Raw genomic sequence first — 19321 nt, 5'->3', positions numbered from 1 at the left:
TTTTGATCTGTTCTCGCCTATTACGATGAGGGGCAGAGCCTTAGTTGTTCACCAGGGCGGGGCCACCCAGGTAGCTAGTTTGTGATGCTGTATGTGGGGGCGGGGTCAGAGAGGGACAATGGCGGTCCCCTCTGCTCCTTCCTGCCACTCGGGTCTGCCCAGTCTGTCTCACTGCTTGCTCCTTTGCTGGTTTATCTGCGTGCAAATGTGTGACAGAGATCAGCCCGCCGCCTTTCGCCCTTAGTGGGTCCAGCTGTTGCTACTCCGCACCTGGGATTTGTCCTTGGCTGCCTGCGCACCTGGGTCAAGTACCTGGGTTGGTCAGGTGGATCTTTCCTGCCGGACCCCGCTCTGCTGCTGGCTCTGCCCCTCTTAACAGTCTGGCTTGTTGTCGGACTTCAGTATAGTTCAATTTCCTGTTGTTTGGCTTTGTATTTTGTTGCTAAAACTTTGTTGTTTTTAAACTTGGTTGTGCAAGAAGGTACAGTGTTTCCACCTACGCCTCCATCTTGGCGGAAGTCCTCACTTCACTATATATCTCTTTAAAAAAGGATATTTTTATATAAATTCACAGTCATTATACCACATCTGCACAACTAACAATAATTCCCTAAGTCATTTAATATCAAATTTGTATTAAAATTTATCCAATTGTTCCTAAAATGTTTTTTACATTTACAGATTTTACATTTATTAAAATCAGGATCCAATCAGGGACTCCACTTTTCATTTGATTTTTAGGACAAGTAGGGAATTCCCACTCTTGCAGTCTACTTCAAACATCCTATTCATCCTCTTTCTGGAAGCTGTTGGCTTATTTTTTTACATAGATATTAGCATTTAATTATGTAACATTCAATTGGAAAGTTTATTAAATTGAAGCTCTAAGTGATTTAGAACCAGGCTCTCTGAGGCCATTAAAGGATATGGAAGTTCAAACTTTATTCTGAAATGGCTGTTTAAATTGAAGCACATAGGGACATATAGAGCAGAAGTATTGTAAATCAGATTGTTAAGTGGAGTTTTATGTAATTCTGGAGCATTTCACTACTAAGTAAAGGAGAATCCAACTCATTGTTTAAATCCAAGCAATGATAGTTAACACACTATAAAAAATTAACTCAAAAAGGATCAAAGATCTAATGTAAGAGCTAAAACTATACAACTCTTAGAAGAAAACAGGTAAAAATCTGTATGACCATGTATTAGCCAATAGTTCTTTAGAGATAACACCAAAGGCAGTCAAACTCAAAATAGACAAATCCTTCATTAAAATTAAAAAATTTTGTGCACCAAAGGACCATTAGGAAAATAAAAAGACTGTTTAAAGAAAGGAAGAAAACATTTGCAAATCATACTATAACTGATGAGCATCTAGTATTTAAGATATATAAAATACAACTCAAAATAATAAGTCAACCCAATTTAAAAATGGGCAAAGGACTTGAATAGAAATTTCTCCAAAGAAGATACACAAATGGCTGATAGCATGTGAAATGATGCTCAATATCATTAGTCGTTATGGAAATGCAAATTGAAATCAAAATGAGACACTGCTCATACACATGAGGCTGGCTGTAATTTAGAAAACACAACAAACGTTTGCAAGGAAGTGGAGAGATTGGAACCCTCACGAATGGCTGGTGGGAATGTAAAGTGATGTAGCTGCTATGGAAAACTGTTTGGCAGCTCCTCAAAAAGTTAAATGTAGAATTACCATATGACCCAGGGATTCCACTCCTAGGTATCTGCCCAAGAGAACTGAAAACACATATTCACTAAGACCCTGCACAGGAATGTTCATAGCAGCATTTTCATAACAGCCAAAGTGCAGAGACAACTGAAGTGTATAGCAGCTGATGAATAAGGTAACTCCATGCCATGGAATTTATTCAGCCACAAAAAGAAATGAAGTATTGACATGCTACTGCATGACTGAACCTTGAAAACTTAAGGTTAAACAAAAACAGCCAGATGCAAAAGACTACCCAGTGTAAATGCCATTTAAATGAAATATCCAGAACAGGTAAGTTCATATTTGTATATCTTCTTTGGAGAAATGTTTATTTAAGTCCTTTGCCTATTTTTAAATTGGGTTATTTTTATTGTTGAGCTGTATTTTATACAATATGCTTTGGATACTGGGGATTATCAGGTAGATATATGGCTTGCAAATATTTTCTCTCATTCTGTGGGTTGTCTTTTTGCTTTTTAAAAAAATTCTTACCCAAGGATATATTTCCTGTTTTTAGAGAGAGAGGAAGGGAGAAACATTGATGTGAGTGAGAAACATCAGTTGCTTCCTGTACACGCCCCGACCGAGGATTGAACCTGCAACCTTTCAGTGCAGGGGATGACACTCCAGCAAAATGAGCCACCCAGGGAGGGCTCTTTTTGCTTTCTTGATATTTAGTGTTTTATTTAGTTCTTTTTAATAATTTATTTCTCCTAATTGATATTCTTGATTTGGCGAGACATTGTGTTCATACTTTCTTTCATTCTTTGGACATGGTTTCCTTTAGTTTTGAACATATTTAAAATAGCTGACTAGAGTCTTTGGTAAATTCAATGTCTAGGTTTCCTCAGGAAAAGTTTCTTATTGACAGCTTTTCTTTCCTGTGTATGGGCTATACTTGTTTCTTAGAATCACTTTAATGTGGTATTCACTCTGAAAATCAGCTTCCTGTCTCTCAGGGTTTGTTGTTGCTGTTTTGGGGGGTGGCTGTTTGTTTAGTTACCTTCCTGAACTAATTCTGTGAAGTCTATTCAGCATGTGAAATCTCTACTCAGCTACCTTAGTGGTTAGCTGGTGACTGGACATAGGTTTACTGAAATGCCAAAACCCAATAAATCTCTCAGCCTTATTTACTGAGGGACTCTTTCTGTGTGTTGGGACATGCCTTCAGTGTTCAGGCGGACAGTTAGAACTCTGTTAGACAGTTAGAACTCTGTTAGAACTTTGCCTCAGCCTTACCTTCCTGCTTTTTTAAAGCCATAAAGTCAGCCAGAGGCTAGGGTTTAGGACCATCTTGGGTCTTTCCCAGCATGTGCACAGCTCTGCACGTGGCCTTGATTCTCAGTACCATGCTAGAGTTTTGCCAGCCCTTTATGGACATCCCACTTCCAACCTCTCTAAACATTGATGAGAAAAGCGAAAGAAGACCTAAACAAATTTTAAAAATTCTGTTACAGAGGTCTCACTGTGACCCTGGAAGACCAAGGAGGATGTTGTCAGAACATAGAATTGTAGAAGTTGCGATTCAGAGAATGCGTGGTTCTCAAGGATAACACAATTCTGCATGTGGTTGTGCTATTAGCTGTTGGAAGGAGTGAGAATGTTAGGGCATCAGCTTGGTGGCTCCTTCTGCTGTCTGCCCAGAGCACCAAGGAGAAGGGCAGTGGGTGTGTGGTGGTCAGAGTGTGTGCTGTGTTATTCTAATGTGCTTGTTCAGGTCTAATTTGTTCACATTACATCTTGGATTTTGGAATAGTCACTGGCATGTAGTAATCACTCAGTAAAAATTGTGGAAGTAAAAATAGATCCATGTAGTTGTACAGAAGGCACCTGTAACATAGCTTGTTACCCTAAGATAAATTTTGGCCATTTGTGGAAGGACACTGAGGCAGAACAAGAGCCAATCCCAAAAGCATAGCAGTAAGTTATATAAGCAAGGCAAGAGCTCAGATTTCTGTCGCTGAAATATTTTTGCTTGTGCTATGATACTTTTCCAGTGATGACAACATGCTTCATTCATTTGATAAAGTTTTAAAATGCCTTCTTTGTGTTAGGCACTGTACTAGACAGTGGGAATGTAGCTTAAACAAGACATACCATATTTTGCTGCATGTGATGTGTTCCCGTGTACAGTACATAACCATGCTTTAGCACCAGTTCCCATGTATAATGCACATCCCTATTTTTCCCTCAAAAATTTGGGCAAAAAGTGCACATTATACACAGCAAAATATGCCATCTTGCCCTCATGCAGCTTATAGTCTGGTGGGAGTCACAAACAAGTAAACAGGCATTTAATAATATAGCACAAAAAATACTGTGATAGGGGCAGTACAGGGTGATGTGAAAACAGATAGAAGGAACATCTAAGCTGAGACCTGAGGAAATAGTTGGCCAGGCAGTTGAAGCAGCATCAACAAATGCACAGATGAGACAAACTCTAGAAAATTGGGAAACTAATATTCTAGGGAAAGAGGCTGAGAAGGTTGAGAAGGTGAACTGGGTTCAAATCCCACAGGGCTTTACAAGCCATTTTAAAGAGTTTCAAATTTGTTGTGTAGGGTAGGGAATCCTGGAAGGATGTTAAACAGAGAAGTAACATGATCACATGTGATTTTAAAATAGCACTGTGACTTCATTATGGACTGTGGATTGGAGGCCAGTTAGCAGTGTTGTAATTTTCAGTGAGAGAGCTGAGGGGGGTTTTAACTAGGGGGAGAAGGAGATAGGTTAAGAGTATATGGGAGATGAGGAAGAAGAATACCTTGGTTTCTGGCTTGAGACATGGACATGGGTCATTGTTGATTCCATTCACTGAGCTAAAGTACTGTCATTCACAAGTAAGTTTAGAGGAGATTATGTGTTTAGTTTTGGATCCGCTGAGTGGGATTTCTTATGAAATTCCACTCCTTGAAGAAACCAAGAGTGATGTCTAGAAACAGAAATTAGACATAGAAATTAGGAAATCATCAGCATATGGAGAGTTACTAAAGTTATAAAAGTAGATGAGATTGAGATATGGAGTAGCCGATAGGTGAGAAGAAGCCCAAGAGAGTATGGTGACCCATAATCAAGTGAAGAAAGTGGTCCAAAAAGTAAAAAAAAAAAAAGGAGATGAGATTGCTCAGGAAGCATGACGTCTGAGAGGAGAGAGCCTGAGACCAGAATGCCGCGTTTAGGAGACAGGTGGAGAAGAATTGCCACAGAGACAGAAAGAGCCCGCGGGAGTTTTAGGTCCCAGAAATCAGTTACGGGGGAGTGGTTGGCAGCGTTTTGACACTAAGATATTAATATTAAGTAAGGTAGCATTACACTTGTATTGAGGGATATCTATTCAGATGTAGCAACAATTAGGTTGTCAACATTAGCTCAGGCCAGTTAACGGAACATTGCAGCAGAAAACAGATTACATTACTTTGAGAAGTGAACAAAGTGGACATGAAGTGAAGAATGAATGACGACGATGACTTCAAGAGGCTTAGCTGCAAAGGGAATGAGAGAAAGGGCAGCACCTGTGCTGCAAAACGGGGCTGAAGGAAAAGTTCAGCTTTTTTTGTTAAGCTCTTTTGTTTACTTTTCCTTTTAGGAATGTGATTTACCTTTTTAGCATTATACTTGTTTTCTTTTTAAATTTTTCATTTTTTGAGAGAGAGAGAGATTTGTTATTCTTCTTATTTATGCATTTATTCATTGATTCTTTTATGTGCCCTGACAGGGGATCAAACCCACAACCTTGGCAATATCAGGATGATGCTCTAACCAACTGAGCTGCCCAGCCAGGGTCTATACTTATTTTCTTGATTTTCTTTCTTCACAAGAGGCCGTATGGGGCAAGAATTGAAAATGTACAACTTTAGCTTTTGCATTGTGTGGCTAATTCTTTGTATGTGGTAAGAAATAGCTTTGCTGTCTTAATTAGCTAGATTTTCTCTGTATAACTTTTGTGAGATTCTCTGGGTAATGAAACCTCATTTTAATGAATTGCATCTTCTGTTTGTTTTTTAGATCATTCATCGGGATATAAAACCTGAGAATATTTTAGTATCCCAGTCAGGAATTACTAAACTCTGTGATTTTGGATTTGCACGAACTCTAGCAGCTCCTGGGGACATTTATACAGACTATGTGGCCACACGCTGGTATAGAGCTCCAGAATTAGTATTAAAAGATACCTGTTACGGAAAGTATGTATATTTTGGGATGTGCCCGGCCTTTCCTATCAATCTCTATTTTTCCTTTGGTGAATCTGTCACCCCTACTACGGATACCCTCTGCCTTCTGCATCTGAATTGGGGTTAAGACATACCTCCACATAGAACAGAGAGGCCCCATAGGTACTTGCCCTGCTTATTGTAGATGTTCATGTGCTTGCTCTTTGGGGCTGAATGGCCCCAACTCCCAGAGATCTATGGAGACACCCCTCAGGCTGTATCCATGCTTGCTTTAGTGCCCCATCCTTGGCGGAGTTGCCTTCTCTGCTTATCTTGAGCCTCTACATTCTGCAAAGATTTAAAAAATCATTTACCTCACTCTGTCTTGGCTGGTGTGGCTCACTGAACTGCAAACCAAAGGGTTGCTGGTTCGATTCCCACTCAGGGCACATGCCTGGGTTGCAAGCCAGGTCCACAGTAGGGGATGTGTAAGAGGCAATCACACATTGATGTATCTCTCCCTCTCTTTCTCCTTCCCTTCCCCTCTCTAAAAATAAATAAAATAAAAAAAATATTTACCTCTCTGCCAGTGTTACTATAGGAACTATCAAGTTTCCCATTTTCTGGAATATGGCATTCTCTTTGCAAAGACTGGCAAGTAATAATTTTTAAAGTATACTGTTCCGGATGCCTCAAAAAGTAGCATGGTCTCAGTTTATTGTGAAACAATAGATACACTACATGAAATAGCAACCTAATACACAAATAACGAATCTGAAAGAACATGAAGGGACCACGTTGTACAGCTAATACAAGAAATGGAAGGGGACACCCTGACCAGCTTGGCTCAGTGGCCTGGGCATCGTCCTGCAAAGTGAAAGGTCACCAGTTGGATTCCTGGTCATGGCACATTCCTGGGTGGTGTGCTAGGTCCCCAGGTGGAGGTGCGCAAGAGTCAACCTATCAGTGTTCATCTCCCACATCAATGTTTCTCTTCCTCTTTTTCTCTCTCCCTTCCCCCTCTCTAAAAATAAATAAATAAAATTTGTTTTAAATTTTAAAAAGTAATGGAGGGGGATGATTTTTATATGCTTTTTCTAGAAATCATTATTCTGTTTATATATATATTAATTTCTAATATTAAAGAGGACTTTGTGCCCTGGCTGGTGTAGCTCAGTGGATTGAGCGCGGGCCTGCAGACCAAACAACCACAGTTTGATTCCCAGTCAGGGCACATGCCTGGGTTGCGGGCCAGTTCCCAGCAGGGGATGCATGAGACGCAACCAGACATTGATATTTCTCTCCCTCTCTCCTTCTCTTCCCCTCTAAAGACAAATAAATAAAATCTTTAAAAAAAAAAGCACTTTGTGTCAGAAATTGTTCTAAATGCTTTACATGCATTAAATCATTTCACGTTCACGATAACCCTATGATGAAAGTGGTGCTATTGTTATCCTCACTTTAAATAAGACACTGAGGCACAGAAAGGTAAGCCAATTGGCTGGAAGTCACTTCATAGTACCTTTTCTACTGTACTTACCACTGATGTCCTACTGGACTATCTCTCTACTGTGAGTACCAGAAAGAGAGGAGAGAAAGGAGAAGAAAAAATATTAGAAGGCATAATGAATGAAAAGGGACCAGATTTATTGAAAAGCAATAACCAAGAAGCTCAACAAACTCCAAGTAAGATAAAGTCAAAGAGAGCCACAAACAGACATAGCATCGTAAAAATGCCAAAAGTTAAAAACAAGAAGAAAATCTTAAAAGCAGCAAGAGAAAAGTAATTCATCACTTACAGTGGCACCTCCATAGGAATAACAGCTAACTTCTCAGTAGAAACAATGTAGGCCAGAAAATAGTGGTACAACATATTCAAAATACGTAAAGAAAAAAATTACTACCCAAAACTCCTATATCCAGCAAACTTATCTTACAAAATGAAGGTGAAATAAAGACTTTCCCAAATAAACAAAAACAGACAATTTGTTGCTAACACTCCTGCCTAACAGGAGTTCCTGAAGGAAGTGCTTCAGGCTGAAAACAAGTAACCCCAGAGAGTAATTTGAATCCACAAGAAAAGCGACGAGCACAGGTAAAGGTACTTATGTTACTATAAAAGACACTGTATTCTGTCATGTATAATGAGCACTTTTTTTGCGCAAATTTTTGAGGGAAAAGTAAGGATGTGCATTATACATAGGTAGTACTAATTCTGTATCTTTATAAATGCTTTTAATTAATTTATTTATGTTTATGCACTAAAACATAAAAGTGTAACTCCAGAAAGCAATAATGATATCCGTATGCAAAATAATACCCTGGAATATGGTAATTGGTTTTGTTACTAAATATACATTTTTTAAAATTAAAATGAAGGATTTTTTTCCTGAAAGTTTGGGCCAAAAATGAGAGTGTGCATTATACACTGGAGCACATTATACATGGCAAAATATGGTAGCATATATTTATATCTTTGTCCCTTATTCTCTTGTTTGATTTTAAGGGCAATTGTATGAAATAGTACACACATAATATCTTGTTGGGCCTATAAACATATAAGTATATAAATGTATATTTTATATGTATATCTGCCAATAACAGCAAAAACAATGTAGGGATGAGATGAATTACATTTGGCTCAGGAAATGTAAGTGACATATCATGGACTGTGAAGTAATAATTATAACAATGTATTGTTTGGTTTATAACATAAATAGATATAATATGTACAGCAAAAATACCACAAAAAAGGGAAACAGATTAGACATATAGAAATAACTTTTCTTTATATATATATCACTGGAATTAATCTAGTATTCGTTTCCCCAGCCATCCAAAAGTAGGGCATCCCCAATCCTTATTCCTCACCCCTAAATCATATCTCTATCTCCAAACAAAAGTAGATTGTTTTTAATCTACTTAAAAGCCCCAGTGATATAAACTATCTTTTAAAAAACTAATTATGTAGGAAAAAAGTTAGAATCATGGGTGATTCACGATGTGTTAAGATAAATAAATAAAATGTAAGTGATTAATGTTTGAGATTTTTAATATATACTTTTTAAATACAAGATGATTTTAGTATTAAATTATTCTAATTCATAACTATCATAATGTTCTTATGTAAGTATCTGAAACATCTGAAATCTGAAGTTTTAGAATTATAGTAGCTTTTTATCTCAATTGCTACATGTGATAATATTTAATATATGTACATATCGTAGAGTTGGCATATGATACTATAGTGAAATTTTATAAACAATACTACTTAACCATTCCTTTTTCTTTGTCCTTAACTTTATTTTACAAGTTCTTTTAGGCAATATATTTGATGTATGTCTCCATGAAAAAGTGGTTTATTGTTACCCGTTTCAGGCCTGTGGATATCTGGGCTTTGGGCTGTATGATCATCGAGATGGCCACTGGAAATCCCTTTCTTCCTAGCAGCTCCGATTTGGACTTACTTCATAAAATTGTTCTAAAAGTAGGTAGGTATTACTGAAATACAGTGTGAAATGCCTAAAACAAATGTTTCCAGATCAATTTTGCTTGACTTTCACATTTAGTTTTCTCATTATAACCACAGGGAAGCATCTTGTTTGGATAGATGGCAGCAGATGGAAACCTTGATCTGATAAAGAAAGCAGAAAATTCTCTTCTGTTTTTTACAAATAACATTTTCTTTGCCAGGATGCAAATAGCTAAGCCATATGTCGATGGCCGATAATAAGAAAAAATGGTACAGTAGGAATCCTCTTCAATTGATCTGAAAGTTGTTTTGGCTTCTACAAATATTTGCATACTCAAAGAAGGCTTTTACATGATGTATTTGATTTATGGTTTTTTGTGTTTTATTTAATCTTTATTGTATTTTTTCCATTACTCTTTAGTCCCCTTATATTCCCATGCCCCCAGCAATGACCACACTGTTGTCTGTGTCCATGAGCCCTTTTTCCTTTTTGCTCAATCCCTCTACCTACTAACCGCACACCACTAGCTGTCATCTGCTCTCCACCTGAGTCTGTCTCTGTTTGTCTTGTTAGTTGAGTTTGTTCATTAGGTTCCACATACGAGTGACATCATATGGTACTGGTCTTTCTCTGCTAAGTGGCTTATTTCACTTAGCATAATGTTCTCCAGGTCCATCCATACTGTCATAAAGAGTAAAATTTCCCCTTTTTTTATTGTCAGGTAGAATTCTGTTGTGTAGATATCCCATAGTTGTTTTATCCACTCATCTATTGATGGACACTTGGGCTGCTTCCATATCTTGGTGACTGTAAATAACGCTGCAATGAACATAAGGGCACTTACATTCTTTTGAATTAGTGTTTGAGGTTCCTTCAGATATATTCCCAGAAGTGGCGAGATCACTGGGTCAAAGCCAAATTCATTTTTAATTTTTTGAGGTGTCTTCATACTGCTTTCCACCAGAGTGGCTGCACTAGTCTGCATTCCCACCAACAGTGCAAAAGTGTTCCCCTTTCTCCACATCCTTGCCAGCACTTGTTGCTTGTTGATTTATTGGCACTAACCATACTGACAGGTTGAGATGGTATCTCACTGTGGTTTTAATTTGCATTTCTCTGATGATTAGTGACATTGAGCATCTTCTCATATGGCTATTGGCCATCTGTATGTCCTCCTTGGAGTAGTGTCTTTTCAGGTCCTTTGTCCATTTTCTAATTGCAGTATGTGTTTATTTGGTGTTGAGTTTTATAAGTACTTTATAAATTTTGGATATTAACCCTTTGTCAGATGTATTGGCCAATATGCTCTCCCATTCTGTGGGTTGTGGTTTTATATTGTTGATGATTTCCTTTGCTGTGCAAAACCTTTTTAGTTTGATGTAGTCCCATTTGTTTATTTTTTCTTTTGTTTCCCTTGCCTGGGGAGGTATATCTAATAAAAATTTGCTGCAAGTAATGTCTGAGATTTTGCTGCCTATGTTTCCTTCTAGGATTTTTATGGTTTCAGGTCTAACATTTAAGTCTTTGATTCATTTCTAATTTATTCTTGTGTGTGGTGTAAGAAAGTGGTCTAGTTTTAATTTTCCTGCATGCATCTGTCCAATTTTCCCAATACCGTTTATTGGATAAACTATCTTTAACCCACTGTATGTGCTTGCTTCCTCTGTCAAATATTAATGGACTATAAAGGTGTGGGTTTATTTCTGGGCTCTCCATTCTGTGCCATTGATCTATGTGTCTTTTATTATGCTTTTTAAAAGCATGTTGACATAGTCAATTATTTGCTGCAAAAAACTTTTTTATCATAGTAGATAAGCAAATAGCTAAATAACCTATTCAAAAATATATTTGATGAAAGCTGAAATTGATTATCTTCTTTGACTACCCAAGCATTTTGATGGATAGCCTTGCTCATGGAATTTGTGTGTATGTGTGTACACACATTGTATATATATACTATGTATATGATATGTATATACACATTATGTGTATATATTGTATATATGTATACATGTATACACACACATAGCTTAAATATAATGTGTACCTATATATATGAGTGAGAAGCTGGAGGAGCCCTTTCTGTGGTAGGGAAGCTATACATAAACACGTAATTACAGGATCATGAGAAAAGTACTGTGAACAACTACAAAAACTGTGAAATCTGGATAAATATTTCTTTTAAAGAGTTTATTTATTTATTTTTAGAAAGAGGGGAAGGGAGGGAAAAAGAGAGGGAGAGAAACATCAATGTGTGGTTGCCTCTCATATACCCTCTACTGGGGACCTGGCCTGCAACCCAGGCACGTGCCCTGACTGGAAATCAAACTGATGACTCTTTGGTTTGCAATCCAGCACTCAATCCACTGAGCCATACCAGATAGGGTTGAAATCTGCATAAATATTGATTAAGGATATAGTTCAGAGCCTTAAAGCATCACATTTTTTGTGTCATCTTTAAAGGTTTGGTTATAAATGTGAGAAGAAAACTGAGAGATGGTGGGATCATTCTTTTTTTGTTTTAAAGATGAGGAAACCATGGCACAGAAAGGGAGGAGATTTTCCCAAGGTCACAGAACTAGTTGTATAGCAAAACTAGTACTAGAACTTAGCTCTCTTCACTCCTATTTATAATTCTTTCCATTCTGCTACTAATATTTAGCCTTGTATTTTCTTCGCAGTATTTCTGTTTCTAAATAATTTTAATATGTTAGCTATTCTGAGTAAGGCTTTGTTGATGAATACTTGCTAGTTAAGCCATTTAGATACTCATATGGAACTCTGTAAAGGTTCATATTTTATTTTCCTGATAGCATTATATATTATGTGTTATGTTTTGGGAAAAGAAAATAAGCCTGGTTGTTTTACATTTTCTAGTGCCTGTGTGCTACCAACAGATTACTGGGGAAACTTCAGTTTTTAATGCTATATTAAGATAGTTTCTTGTTCAACTTTAAAAAATTTAAAAAGTGAGCCCTGGCTGGTATAGCTCAGTGGATTGAGCGCAGGCCTGTGAACCAGACGATCGTGGTTCAATTCCCAGTCAGGGCACATGCCTGGGTTGCAGGCCAGTTCCCAGCAGGGGATGCACAAGAGGCAACCATACATTGATATTTCTCTCCTGTGCTTCCCTTCCCCTTGAAAGATAAATAAATAAGATCTTTTTAAAAAATTTAAAAAGTGTAAATTATTCTTTTTTTAGTAACAATACACAACACATAGAAATTTGATTATTATTTTGAAGATATTATTTATTTATTATTAGGGAGGGGGAAGGGAGGGGAAAAGAGGAAGAGAAACATTGATGTGAGAGAGAAACACTGATTGGTTGCCTCCCATACATGGCTCTACTGGGGATGCACCTGCAACCCAGGCATGCGCCCCAGCCAGTAATCAAACTGGTGGCTTTTTGCCTTATAGAACAATATCCAGCCAATGGAGCCATACCCATTAGGGCTGATTATTTTTATTGTAGGCTAATTTCTCTTTTCTTATATATTTTTCTCTTTTCAGGCAATTTGACACCTCATTTGCAGAATATCTTTTCCAAGAGTCCAGTTTTTGCTGGAGTGATCCTTCCACAAGTTCAACACCCCAAAAATGCAAGAAAAAAGTACCCAAAGCTAAATGGATTTTTGGCAGATATTGTTCATGTATGTTAAGAGATTAAGGACTTATTTCTGGGACATTTGCATAAATCATAATACAGTTTTAGACTATTACTTCAATGAAATTCTAAAAGGATTTGTAGAGTAACAGTATCTGTCTTTGTGGTTAGCTCAGAGAAAGTAAAATTCATAGACTATTAGAACTGAAAGCCCACTAGGATAATCTTGTTTATTATTTTTAGTTTACCTCAATTTTAATGATAATTAGTGATAAACTGGGAAAATGCTGAGGACTTACTTGTTTATCACCACCTTTTAGTAACCACTCTCCCCAAGTTAGAGATCTGTCCCAGGTACAGTGGCATTCTCAGGTGTCTACAGGTGTTGGCACCTGCAGCTGTAACATTGCTTGAAGACATGCCAATGCATGTGCACCTTGAATCGGAGGGAAAAACATGTTTTATAGTAATTTTAAATTATTTCAAAATTTAAACTTCATTTTAAACTAGGTAATAAATATACCAATACACTTAGTACAAAATTTGAAGGATAAGAGACTTTACTATGAAAAGTAGCTATTCCTGTTCACTCTGTCCAGCCAATTTCCTTTCCCAGTGTCAACTAAGTTGTCTTATTTCTAATATATAGCACTTTAAAAAGTGGTTACCTAAATTTTAAAGCAAATATACTGTAGTGTTTGTAAAAAGGGACTCCAGAATCCCAAAGACTACATTTAAAACCTAGCGCTCACACTAATAGCTCTGTAACCTTGGACAAGTCACTTAACCTCAGTGCCTCAGTCCACTGGGCTATACAACAGTATTTTTTACATTGACTTTTAAAAGATTATTTATTTATTTATTTTTAAAGAGAGGGAAAGAAAGGGAGAAAGACAGGGAGAGAAACATCAATCAGTTGCACATGTCCCCAGCTGGGGACCAGCCTGCAACTCAGGGATGTGCCTTGACTGGGAACCAAACTGGTGACCTCTCACTTTGCAGGGTGAGACTTAGCCAACTGAGACACATCAGTCCAGGCTAAAACAACATTTAACAATATTCATTTTCTGGGGCTGGAGGATTAAATGAGGCAATGTTCAGAGCACAGGGCCTTGAATAAGCCGTTTGTGTTAATTGTCTTCACTGTTATTTAGATAAACTTGAATGTATGATACGTAATATCTAAAGACTATTCTTGAAGGAAAAGATTAGTTTATTGGTACCTGGAGAGAACTAGAGTTTATTAAGGATCAGATTTGTTTACTATATCTTCAGTTTAATTCCTTTTTTTTATTTCATAGTTTTCATTATATAAACAATATACAATGATTATAGAAAAAGTAGAAAATACATGATAAACAAAAAAAAGATAAGTTAAGGTTTTCCTAACTCCCATAATCCAGAAAAAATTACTTTTAACATTTTGGTTTATACTTATATACTCATAGACCTTTCCTAACCAAATATATACATAGAAATTTATGTTTCTGACTTCTGGTCAAAATGGCAGCATAGGCAAAAATGGCTTGCCTCCTCACACAACCACATAAAAATTATAAATAAATTATAGAACAACCATCATTTAGAACCAGTAGAAATTGAGTTGAATGGAAGTCTGATAACTACAGAATTACAAAAACCACATTTATCCAGATTGGTAGGAAGTGAAGATTCGGAATGGGCTGGTCCCACATACACATGTGGCTGGTAAGAACTTGGGAGGAATATCTTGGGAGTGAGAAGTCCCAGCTTCACACCAGGCTCCCCAACGTAGGGTACCAGTGCCAGAAAGATAAGTCCTCATAACTTCTGGCTGTAAAACCCAGCAGGGATGATTCAGTGGAAGAAACTTCTGGAGTCCCAAGCAGTTCCTCTTAAAGAACTGACACACATACTTATCCAGACTCACTCCCTCTGAGCTCCAACACTGGGGTAGCAGCTTGAAAGGCACCAGTGGCACACAGGGAAGAACTGAAGTGGCTGGCGTCAATATGAGAGCTGGGAGACAGCTTTCTCCCAGACAGAAAGGCAGGCAGAGCCATAGAGCTGGCAGGTAGATGCCATATCCGAGACTTTATATTAAGCTGGCTAACACTGTTTAACCCTGCCCTGCAGATCTCCTGAGATTCCAGCCCACCCAACTTATAGATATTAACAGCAGCCATCTCAGATTGCTTTATAACTCAGGCAGGGTGCCCCAGGCAAAACACATGTTGGGGCTGACCTTGGACCGTGCCACCTGGAAAACCCCAGGACCTGTGCACCCAGTAGACAACTACTGACCATGTCAGAACATTGCCACTCTGGCCCTGCACAGCTGATTCTCCATGGAGGGCAGAGGTTGGTGGTCAGTGGTAACAGCCAATTTTTGTAACTGACTGCCCTGAGTAAATCCCTCCCTTTGACCTGCCAATAGCAACTAAGGCTCAGCTACAAGAGGAGGGTGTACTCAACCCACACAAAAGGCACACACACATCAAGTACCCAGCTTGGGTGATAGGGGAGGCTGTGCCACAGGACCCTGTAAGACACCTACAACATTAGTCCACGATATCAAGACATAGCTCTACCTAATACATAGAAACAAACACAGGGGGGCTGTCAAAATGAGGGGACAAAGAAACATGGCCCAAATGAATGAACAGAGTAAAGCTCCAGAAAAAGAACTAAACAAAATGGAGATAGGCAATCTATCAGGTGCAGAGTTCAAAACATTTGTCATAAGGATGCTCCAGGAACTTAATGAGGACCTCAGCAGCATAAAAATGATCCAGTCAGAAACAAAGGATACACTGAATAAAGCTGAGAATCAAATCAATGATTTGGAATATAAGGAAGCAAAAAACAACCAATCAGAACAGCAAAATTAAAAAGAATTAAAAAACTAGTATAGTATAAACAGCCTCTGAAATAATTTTAAGCAAACCAACATTCATATCATAAGGGTACCAGAAGGAGAAGAGAAAGAGCAAGAAATTGGAACTCTATCTGAAAAAATAATGAAAGAAAACTTCCCTAATTTGGTGAAGAAATAGACGCGCAAGTCCAGGAAGTCCAGAGAGTTCCAAATAAGATGGATGCAAAGAGGCCCCCTCCAAGACACATCATAATTAAAATGCTAAAGGTTAAAGATAAAGAGAGAATCTTAAAAGCAACAAGAAAAAAGCAGATAATTACCTACAGAGTAGTTCACCTAAGACTGTCAGCCTAATTCTCAAAAGAAACTTTGCAGGCTAGAAAGGACTGGCAAGAAGCATTCAAAGTCATGAAAAGCAAGAAACTACAGCCAAGGTTGCATTACCCAGCAAAGATACCATTCAGAATCAAAGGGCAGATAAAGAACTTCCCAGACAAGAAAAAACTAAAGGAGTTCATCAACACCAAACCATTATTGTATGAAATGTTAAAGGGACCTTTTTAAGAAAAGATCAAAACTATGACCAATGAAATGGCAATAAATATATACCTATCAACAATTGAATCTAAAAAACAAACTAAGTAAACAAGAAGAACAGAAACAGAATCTTGGATACAGACAGGTTTTGATGGTTGCCAAATGGGAGGGGGGTGTGGCAGAAGGGGTGAAGAGGTGAGTTGATTAAGAAGTACATACAGGTACCAAATAGCCATGGGGATGTAAAGTGCAGTATAGGAAATGGAGTAGCCAAAGAACTTATACACATGACCCATGGACATGAACAATGATGGGGGGATTGCCTGAAAGGGGTGTTGGGTGGAGGAGCACAAAGGGGGAAAAATGGGACAACTGTAATAGCATAATTAATAAAATAAACAAAATAGAAATGTATTTTTATAACTATAGTTAATTGTATATGAATTGTGTGCAATTTACTATCCAAACCCCATTCCATTTTCAGTTTTTGTTTTGTGGGTTTTTTTATTTATTTCTCCACTCACTTGAAGTACTCTCCAGGTAGGGCTGTTCAAATAATGGATTATTGAAAAATTTGGGTCTTGTATATTTATGAAATTTGATTATGCCATAGCAAAAGCCCTGGATTAGGAATTGCACAACATGAGTTAAAATTCTATTTTGGGAAATATGTAATCATGCTTCTAGCTCTGTAAAATAGAGATGATAATCCATGAACTTTCCACCTCCCAGGCTGATACAAAGGTCAAAAGGAGTTAGTTAATTTCTGCTAATTCGAGCAGAAACAGACTCACTTCTGATCTGGCTAGAATCATAGGACATTTAACCTGTAACAGTGTTTTATGAGTACAGATTTCTTATGGAAATAAATGGTCAGAACACACAACCAGAAATTCTTGAGGTGTAATTCCATCTTTTCAAGAACACTATTAGCTCTGGGTAATTAATTACTTTTATACTTGTCAAATAAATTGAATGTTTGCCTCATAGAGCCCTATTCATAGCTTATTTAACCATAGAATCTTTGTGTTTTTTTCATATTCTAGGCTTGTTTACAAATTGATCCTGCTGAGAGAATATCATGTACTGATCTTTTGCATCATGAGTATTTTACTAGAGATGGATTTACTGAAAAGTAAGCCTTTTGAGTGAGTTTGGACTCCGTAGTGTTCTGTATTAGGAAGTTTTACCAGCATGAGAACTGCTAGATAGGGTAATGTTACACACACAACAGGAAAACTCAATCTAATGGAAACATACTGAGCTCCTGTGTTGACTAGGTATGTGGTAGGCTTAGAGGCATTGCGATGAAAATTCTAATAATAAAAATAATCACAGTTAATGTTCGTTACAGTTACTATGTCCTAGGGTGTGTGCTGAGCTCTTTCCACACATTTTCAATGGTCATCTTTGGCCAGAGATAACATTAAATAAATAACCGATAATTTCTAGCTTTATTCCCATTTGTACCTCTGACTTAGAATAGTCTAGTTTTTCCTCTTTTGATAGCATCTCTGATCTATATATTAAAATTAAGATTCATTTCCCAAAATGACTTTTTCCTCTGCTTTACTTAGTCTCTGTTGCAGCTGCTATTGTTTTTATTCTCTCCAAATTGGAAGTGCCCTAAAGACATGGACCAAGCTCTCACAGCTCTGCTGTTTCCCACATATATAGGTATACATACACACACATATATTTATAAAAGTTAAAATGTAAATCAGCCAAATTTCTTTAAAAAACACCATTTTCTTTTTTTTTTAATTTATTCATTTTTAGAGAGAAGGAAAGGGAGGGAGAAAGAGGAAGAGAAACCTAAGTGTGTGGTTGCCTCTTGTGCCCCCCACTGGGGACCTGGTACACAATCCAGGCATGTGTCCTGACTGGGAATTGAACTAGCAACTCTTTGGTTCACAGGCCAGCACTCAATCCACTGAGCCACACCAGCCAGGGCACAATTTTCTACTTGGACTTTGAAAAAAATAGAAAAAGTTTCTCACTGACTGCAGAAACATTCAGCTGGCCTTTGGATGTGAGGTCAGAATGATGGACATCAATGAAAAATGTGATGGAGTTAAGATCAGGCGTGGAACAGTCCAGGAACTGCCATTGAGGAGAGACTAAAATTAAAAAGGCAATGAAAAGGGAATCATTGAAAGTAGCTATGATAGAACTTCAACCATTTAAGGAATTTTAATCTAAAACAAAAGAATGAGAAGACATATTAAAGTGCCATTTATGAAAAGTGCCAGTTGAATAAAAAAGTTGTTTTATGTCAATTCTATGCAGACTAAGTTGATATCCCCTGCACATTTAGATAATAGTATTTTACTATTATGGGTGAAAGTCTTGAGTTCCAGTTGTTGAACCCTCAGCAAGTGTTTGAGGAAGACCTTTTCCTTCAGTCAGAGGACTCTTCCTTTTGTGAACCTTGTGCAATGCAAGAGAGTTTTGACAGAAACGTGACGTTTCCTCACTCAGCCAAAGTACTTGTTATTTTCTTCGTCTCCTCATACTACCCTTTACTAGACATGTCCCTGCACAGGACTGGCAAGATGGGGCTGAACTAGGGAAGAATTCATTCATGGACTGATACTTTAAAACTTCCCCAAACCAACAGCAATAGCTGCTCCAAGGAGGAGACTGTGTGACTCAGGAGCAGGCGTGGAAAGACTTTCCAACACGGTCTTTTGAATTTTGAGCCATATGAATAGTGTTATTATATATTCAAAAATAACTTAAAGAAACTCAAACTAAAACCAGGACAATCTCGCTTCAATATTGATGTTCTGTTACATTTTGTACTGAAAATATTTTTCTAGAGTAAGTAGGTAGTTCATCTTTTAAGTACTGTTACTTTAAAGAACCACAAAAAGGACAAAGTGGCCTGAGTCTTCCTTGAAAAAAATAGTATATTTATCAAAATTTAAAAGAAGTACTTTTACTAAGTAAAGTTTGCAT

At 37.5% G+C, this 19321-nt stretch overlaps 1 protein-coding gene across 9 annotated transcripts in view; it reads left to right on the top strand.

The window, feature by feature from the left end:
• Window positions 1–19321, top strand: part of CDKL3 (cyclin dependent kinase like 3) — a 37570-nt gene that overhangs the window by 9417 nt on the left and 8832 nt on the right. For 7 of the 9 annotated variants that reach the window (XM_037150856.2, XM_037150858.2, XM_037150857.2 and 4 more), the window contains 4 exons: window positions 5741–5919; window positions 9265–9377; window positions 12873–13012; window positions 17407–17495. In XM_037150856.2, coding sequence (XP_037006751.2) covers window positions 5741–5919; window positions 9265–9377; window positions 12873–13012; window positions 17407–17495 — 521 coding nt within the window. The remainder of the gene's footprint in view (window positions 1–5740; window positions 5920–9264; window positions 9378–12872; window positions 13013–17406; window positions 17496–19321) is intronic. The other 2 variants (XM_053672740.1, XM_037150859.2) reach the window with 1 other exon arrangement.

Source organism: Artibeus jamaicensis, unplaced genomic scaffold (assembly GCF_021234435.1).
Source record: "Artibeus jamaicensis isolate MK-2021 breed Jamaican fruit bat unplaced genomic scaffold, CSHL_Jam_final contig_786, whole genome shotgun sequence".
NCBI lineage: Eukaryota > Metazoa > Chordata > Mammalia > Chiroptera > Phyllostomidae > Artibeus > Artibeus jamaicensis.
Note: the sequence above shows the minus strand (reverse complement) of the source record. Positions and strands in the feature narration are given on the sequence as shown.